Source organism: Vigna radiata, chromosome 7 (assembly GCF_000741045.1).
Source record: "Vigna radiata var. radiata cultivar VC1973A chromosome 7, Vradiata_ver6, whole genome shotgun sequence".
In the NCBI taxonomy this organism is placed as follows: Eukaryota; Viridiplantae; Streptophyta; class Magnoliopsida; order Fabales; family Fabaceae; genus Vigna; species Vigna radiata.
In genome coordinates this window covers 16,146,278-16,154,013 of record NC_028357.1, presented here as the reverse complement: position 1 = coordinate 16,154,013, position 7,736 = coordinate 16,146,278, and the positions used below count along the sequence as shown (strand labels likewise).

Here is a 7,736-nt window from a genome sequence, read left to right as displayed (position 1 = left end):
GGAGGATGGGTTTGGGGAGGTGGAGGCATTAACGCCCATCGGAAAGGAGTGCGGTTTTGGGATGCAGAAAAATGTTTATAATTTTTGTTGTTGTTGGGTTTGGCCCAGCAGCCAGGCGTCCCACCCCAAGTTCAGAAAGGGTTCTCATTTTCCTTTCTCATTTCGCCCAAACCACCTCACCACCTCTGCCACGCACTTGAATGGCCACCGCATGCCGCCGCCGTCACCAGCCACCGCCACCACAACTCTAGTCTTGTCGTCACCAGTGACGCCACAACACCACCAGAGTCACCATCGCCCACAGCGTCATTGCCCTTTCTCTCCTCGTCGTGCGACGCGATTCCAACTTTGAGATCCCACCATTCCCGCCGCTGTCCCCAAGTTCAGAAAGGGTTCTCATTTTCCTTTCTCATTTCGCCCAAACCACCTTACCACCTCTGCCACGCACTTGAATGGCCACCGCATGCCGCCGCCGTCACCAGCCACCGCCACCACAACTCTAGTCTCGTCGTCACCGGCGACGCCACAACACCACCGGAGTCACCACCTACCGCAGCGTCATTGCCCTTTCTCTCCTCGTCGCGCGACGCGATTCCAACTTTGAGATCCCACCATTCCCGCCGTTGTCTACGAAGCCAACAACCAGAAGCCATGAGCCAAGGCCGCGCCGGTGACGCTTCTCGTCACCGGAGTCGTTGGTCGCTAGGTTTTCTCCCTTTCTTCTTCGCGTGCGGTAATTTTACGGTAATGTTTGTACTTAATGCTTGTTACGGTAATGTTTTTTTTTTTTTTTAAATTTGAAATATAAGAAATAGAAAGGAACATTAGAATAAAATAAATAGAAAATAAAAACAAACTGAAAATAGAGAAAATAAAATACAATAAAATCAAAATAAAATAACATAAAAATAAATAAAAGAAAATAAGTAGGTAAATAAAATCAAAAGGGGTAAAAACAGATGATAAAACTAATCTAAAAAGAAAAAGAAAACGAAAACAAATTTTTTATTTATTATTATTATTATTTTTTAAAAAAGAGAAAAACAAATCTATTTTTGCTCCCCTTTTTTAATTTTTTATTTCTTAATTTTAGACATTTTTATTTTATTATCCTTGGGTATTGACAATTAGCAACACAGTTCAACTCGCCAGTGAAGATGCAGGTACACTCTCTTTTCTTAATTTCTTTCCGATGCTGCCATACCGTTTTTTATTTATTTATTTTACTTTCAATTAATTAGGGTTTTCAAATTTTCCCAAATTCATCCTCCATTTTCTGTAGAGAAATACTTGTGAGAAACTAGAATTGAAAATTTGTTGGGGTTAGTAAACCCTATTAGGGAGCTTGAAAACAGAACCCGACCCGTTTAATGTTGAATAGCAAAACCCCACACACGTTCCTTTAGTCCTTCTTCTTTCAATTCATAGTTACTTTGCAAGTTACCACGCAGTTACTCTCATTCCACCATGCATTTTCCTCCAATTTCTCAGCAACCAAACGCCACCTGATTCTGTCATGAACTGCTTCTCGCTGATATCATCATACGCCGTCGTCGTCGGAAGGACAGCTCGATTAATCGCCAACCGTTCCCCTCACGGCTGCTCTTTCCCGACGTTGTTAGAATTTCGAGGAGTTAGGTCTTTCCGTTCAGAATTCGTGTTCACCGCTCGCTCCTTTTCCACGAAAAAAGGGCGCAAAAGTGGTTCTAGTTCTTCTCGGTTGCACAAGGCCGAACCTAAAGCACCAATCATGAAGAAGGAGAAGGACGCTTTCTATGTCGTTCGGAAAGGGGACGTTGTTGGAATCTATAGTAGTCTCGCTGATTCTCAGGCTCAAGTTGGACCTTCTGTAATTTCTCTTCTGAACCTCTCATCATATAATCTTGGTTTGAGTTTAATTTTCATTTTCGGTCGTATTAGAGTCGTCTTATATAACTTTTAAATTATTATTAAAAGCAAACAATCCTATCCTACACGATGAAATGTGATGAATGACACAGTAAGGACATTCTAGTGAAATTCAATTTATTTTTACTCTTGTTTAAATGACATGATTATGTATTTGTGACTGTTTTGAAATTTTCTTGGGTAGCAAAATTATTAAGTGAGGGGAGTGTTTGATTTCAACTGTGGAGTGGTTTGATTGACAGCTACTATGCCACCAGGAAAATTATTTACCCTTGTGATTTCTTGAAAGTTCACACTTTACCCCTGTCCCTTTTAATGCCTGCCATAACCCCTGCAGGAATACATCGGTAATGTGTTCCTTTGATAATAAGGATACAGTGTCAATATATAATGTATTTCAAACAAATTAACAGGGTTACCGTAATCATTATTCGTTAGAAAGCCAGGGATTCAGTTGACATTTGCCAGTATGTTACTGATCTTTGTGAGCATGTTTTTTCTTTGTTAGCATTAAAAATTCGTATTGCCCACCTTTTATTGTGCTTCAACATTACTCTTCATTTCAATGTGTTATTATCTGCTTGACTGGATGCAGTGGCTATATCTGTTTTGTGCTATTGAGGATAAGTTATTACTTTTTTCTGTCGTAGTAGGTTTCAATATATGCTTCCTTGTGTCACTGGGTAGGTTTGCAATCCTCCTGTTAGTGTGTACAAGGGATATTCATTATCAAAGGACACTGAGGAATATCTTGCCTCGCATGGACTAAAGAATGCATTATATACAATTAGAGCTGCGGATTTGAAAGAGGATTTGTTGGGCATGCTTGTTCCCTGCCCATTCCAGGTAAACAGCTGTTGCAATGCATTTGAATTTTAATTCTTTTCAACAAATGCAAGGTTATCATTAGCTATATATGCTTGATCTCAAAGTAAGCATCCTTATTGTGAGTTGGTGATGTTAAACTAACTTTTAACATGGGGGAATTTGAATTGATGATAAAATATGCTCTCATGATGTGAATATCTTTCACATTCATATTACTAGTGCATTGGTGATTGATGGGAGTAAGTCCTCTTTTACATGAAATTTTAACTAGACAAACTTATATATAGAATTCTTTAAATTCATAGGTATAGAAAGGTATATTTACTGAATGTATTGTGTGTGAAATGCGGACCACATGGTATGTATTTCTACTAATTTACAGAATCAATTATAATAAATTTTCACCTAATATTCAGGAATCAATCATCGTAATTTCCTAGAATATGTAACTATTAATTTCTTACAAATCTGTAACAGCTAATTACAATTCTAACAATAGGTTTTTTTCCTTCTTGATTATAATAATTTTACATACAAAACCCATTCTGTGGTTATATTATGAAGTAGGTAGTCGGTTGTTGCATTTAAAAAGTTTGCTAATAAAGGTATTGATCTATACTTATAGATGGCATAGCACATCTTTGGTTCCTTGAACTGTGTTTTCTCCACAGATATCCTCTAAATTTCCTTTAAAGTTTGAGGTTTGTTAATCAAGCAAATAAGAAGATTTTTTATGCATGTACCAGGAACCTCCTACCAAAGAGGACAAATCAAATATGGACGTATCTAAAAAGAGATCTTTGGGAGTGCATGGACAGGATGAGGTGAGATCAGTACACTTTGGAACTACAACACCACTATCAGGAAGGAAAAATTCCAGGGTTATGTATCTGTTACTTACTGGATATCACTTTTGTTACAATGATTAGTCATATGCATCTATCAATTCTATTACTTCCATTGGAATTATTTAAATATTCTTATGACATCCTCTCAAACCTTGTTTTCTTTCAATCATCTTTGTAAATAATAACTTTATGTTATAGTTGACTGCATGGGATTGCATATCATGGAATCTTATAATGGTTTTGAAGCATTGTACAATGCTATATCTATAAAATTCGTGTAGTTGACGGTGCCATGTATGTCATAAAGATTTAACTTATTAAAAACTTAGGTCAATGTTTGGTAGTACGTAATAACTCAATAAAAAAAAAAAAGATTACAGTACAGCTTTACTGGACTATCATCTGCAACTACACTTGATTTCTACCAATGAAACCTTAATTCTAGAGTCTGAAGAAAATTGTAACATGAGAAAATGTAGTGGCTCTGTGTGTAATGTCTGTGAAACTAGTTGTTTTTACTTAAGTACACTGTCAAAACTTGTTTTTATTGTAAATGTTTTGATACATTTATTTTCTTTGCAGAAAGCAATAGTTGAAGATCCTTTGAGAAAGCAAGTCAAGTTAGAACATAATGCTGTAACCGAAGCACCTTCACAAGCAACTGTAAGTTGAAATCATATTGATACTCATGTATTCAAAAACATGTTTGATTGATGCTTTCCTATTTCCAGAAATTTATACTTGCATCTCTTGCAAAAAACCTTCATGTGGTTCAGAGTCTAGCAATCTAAATTGGTAAAGTTGAAAATTATGAACATTAGTATCCACATCATTTGCAGAAGAAGCCCTTGTAGAGGCTCAATATGCATGGTTTGGTAAACTGAAGAAGACTAGATGCTAAGTTTTTAGCTACTAGGTGTTTTCCAATTGATTTATAGTTGAAGGGGGCTTCCATGCATTTTAGCCAATAGTTATCATTTTAATTGGAGACTCAATTTATACTATGGTCATTCGATTGCTCTCTTGTTAATCTCTGTACAATATGGAATGAAATGTTTTATAATTCATCAACTCATTTGATGCTTTTAGATCTCTCTTATTCTAGCATTCTAGTAAAATGTGGCCTCATAGTTGCCTATCCTTTTCTGGTTAATCAAAGTTATGTATCATTGTGCAGCGGACTTGTATTCTTGAGTTTGATGGTGCATCGAAAGGAAATCCTGGAAAATCTGGTGCTGGGGCTGTTCTGCGAGCTGTTGATGGAAGTTTGGTATGCATTTGATGTTTCTGTATCTAGTCATCATTGGCATACAACTATAATCCCTTTAACTATTTTTACTTTAAAGATTTGTAGGTTACGTGAAGGATTGGGTGTGGCAACTAACAATGCTGCAGAATATCGTGCAATGATATTGGGAATGAAATATGCTCTTAAAAAGGGATTTACTGGTATTCGTATCCAAGGTGATTCCAAACTTGTTTGCATGCAGGTTGGTTATTTTATATTCTTTTCTATGTTATTTTATTCTAGCATAGTAGCATTATTAAAGTTTTAATGACATTTACACCCCTTCGTTATCTAATTCTACGCCCTTGGATTCTTTATGTAATTGCTCTTTTCTAAGACTGTTTGATTTAAATATTCACTTGAAAATTGTATGTGCAAAATGAAACTTGAGTGTTTACTGACCCAGTTACATATCACCTGAACCTCCCCCCACTTACAAAATTCACAATGTCTTCCTTGTGTGTTTACTAAAGCCCCACACTGGTCCACTTCTGTCAATTGCTCTACCTGCTGAAATTGTTGACAAGGACCCATTCCTTGAAACACTGGCAATTAATGATGGGGATGAATGTCAGGGTTCATGTTGTGTTTGGCCGATTCCAGCATAGTCAATGGGCCTTGGGTCTAAAAGATATATTGTAGGAGAAAAAAAATAAGGAAAAAAGGCCAAGGCAAGGGGGTTGAAAGTCGAAATTGGTTGAGGGAATTAGTTATCCACCACGTGTCATGTCCTTTATAGGTGAATGGGTAAGTGGGGTTGGAGGGGGTTTTACAGTTCTTACTCTTATTTTGTTGTGGAAAAGGAACATTGCTCTGGGGTATTGCAGTTTCTTCTGCTGTAATACATAATTATTCTAATAATATGCAATTTCTATTATGTTTTATTTCTGGTTTTTGGGCATGAACCAAAACAGTAGGTTCTCATTTTAATGGACTGTGCTATTATCCTAAATGAGTTCTACCTTGAGGAAATATTAATGGGCCTTCAAGGCCCAAAATAACAACCAAAATATCTCAACAAGTAGAAAACTGCAGTTAGTGATTGTAGCAGAATTACAGACAATTCTGTAATTATGGGCAATTAATAAAATATTGTACAAAGATTGCGTTTTTGCAATCGGTCTATTTTCTATAATGGCAATATATGTAGATCATGTTATTTATATTGGTATACAGAGTCTCACAAAGTTATGTATGCATCATGATTCATATATATTGCAAGCGTTTGATAACTAATTACTGTTATTTATAATTTGCTTCTCTTCAATTTTCACGCTACTGCCTGAAACAGATTGATGGTTCCTGGAAGGTCAAGAATGAGAACTTGTCTACATTATATAAGGTGGCAAAAGAACTGAAGGATAAATTTTCTTCGTTCCAGATCAACCATGTTCTAAGGGTAGGTATACTTTACTGAGCTATTGATGTAGATGGATTTACATCTTGTTTGTTATAAGTTATAACTTAGATTTGGAGAAATAATTGTTTATTTTTCAAAAGATCTCTTAGGAAGCAGGCAAAATTAAGTAATTATACTTTCAAAATAAGCCAAAACTGATACACAATTGTACATTATCCAAAAAGAGAAAATTAATGTTCTCTAAAAAGCTGATAAAAGCATAAAATGAAGCATTGAAAAACTGAACAAAAATTGCAATAAGTTAATGATCCTGTAACCTTCTTAATGGCGTGATTTCTCTCCCCCTTGAAAGATTTTTGTGCTTGCGAAACACAAATAACTTGTAGGAACAAGTTTAATCCTAGTGGCCATCCCGTTAATTATTTAACACTACAAAAATTCAATGAAAGAAGAATCGTTAATTGCATCTGCTATGCTACAGAACTGTTATACTAAATTCTAACATACATCATCCCCTCTTCGGTAGAATGTGCTTTCCTAACTTCAATTTTATCTCGACTTTATGAGCTTTTTTTCCTTGTTAAATTTACTAGATAATCAAGCCTTGCATTTAAGTTTTATATACGTACAAGAATAATACTACTGAAGGTTTTCTTTAAGCATTTCCTTAAAAATAATTTTCTTTTTACCTTGTGAAGAACTTCAATTCTGACGCTGACGCTCAAGCAAATTTGGCTATCAACCTTGCAGGTGAGGTCTCGAGAATCTAAAGTCTTTTATATTCATTCATCTCTTGTTAAATGCACGCATTAAATCATTGCTTTCGCTGTTTATACAGATGGCCAAGTCCAGGAAGAGTGTGTATAATATTGAGTGATAGGCTGCTGCTGGGTGGGATTTGTTGCTGGAACACGTCTGCAGTTTGAAGAAGTGTCTCAGCAGTCATACAACTTATAGCCACAGCGTTTTGAATTTCCATAATTTTTTGGCCGCAATGGAAGATTCCCATTACGACTTATCGACACTGTAATCATATCAAGTTGAGTTCGTTATTTTTATTTTTTGCAGTCTAAAGAAAACATGATTTTTGTTCAATAACACTAATATGATTACTTAGTTGAAAATGTTGTTTCATTATTAATTTTGTATCTAATCAGGCTCGATTTACATGCACGGTAGTGTTTCAATTATTGTAAGAATATTATGTAAACTAATGCTTTCAACTCCTGCTAACCAGTGAAGTTGACATTGGGAGTATATTACGGTTATGTATTGATGTGGATCAGTTTAGATAGACACAAAGTTCGGACACTTTCTGTATTATATTAAATATGATATGTAAAATTAATCAAATTTATTATAAAAAAATAGTTAAAAATTATAAAAGATATTTAAAAATAAAATATTATCAACTAATAATAATATTAATTATATTTCAATAAAAAATTTACAATATCATATAACAATATATTATTATATTATTTATAATATTTTAATTTTTTTT

General features: G+C 35.1%; 1 protein-coding gene across 2 annotated transcripts; it reads left to right on the top strand.

Annotated features, from left to right (window-relative positions):
• The first annotated feature begins 1,130 nt into the window (after positions 1-1,130).
• LOC106765436 lies at positions 1,131-7,489 on the top strand. Of its 2 annotated transcripts, XM_022783185.1 has the most exons (10): positions 1,131-1,163; positions 1,452-1,849; positions 2,596-2,754; positions 3,483-3,617; positions 4,167-4,247; positions 4,762-4,854; positions 4,931-5,074; positions 6,164-6,271; positions 6,931-6,982; positions 7,071-7,489. In XM_022783185.1, the coding sequence occupies exons 2-10, from the start codon at positions 1,517-1,519 to the stop codon at positions 7,097-7,099; spliced, it is 1,134 nt and encodes a 377-aa protein (XP_022638906.1). In that variant the 5' UTR covers positions 1,131-1,163; positions 1,452-1,516; the 3' UTR covers positions 7,100-7,489. The 2 variants fall into 2 exon arrangements, with proteins under 2 accessions (XP_022638906.1, XP_022638907.1); XM_022783186.1 differs by lacking the exon at positions 1,131-1,163 and having other exon boundaries at positions 1,218-1,849; positions 3,483-3,560.
• Positions 7,490-7,736: the final 247 nt, after the last annotated feature.

Bases quoted from the DNA above. Each gene is read 5' to 3' on its own strand.
- LOC106765436 (XM_022783185.1), top strand. From the start codon at position 1,517: ATGAACTGCTTCTCGCTGATATCATCATACGCCGTCGTCGTCGGAAGG. The intron at 1,850-2,595 runs GTAATTTCTCTT...GTCACTGGGTAG, and splicing joins AGGCTCAAGTTGGACCTTCT to GTTTGCAATCCTCCTGTTAG. The intron at 5,075-6,163 runs GTTGGTTATTTT...TGCCTGAAACAG, and splicing joins CCAAACTTGTTTGCATGCAG to ATTGATGGTTCCTGGAAGGT.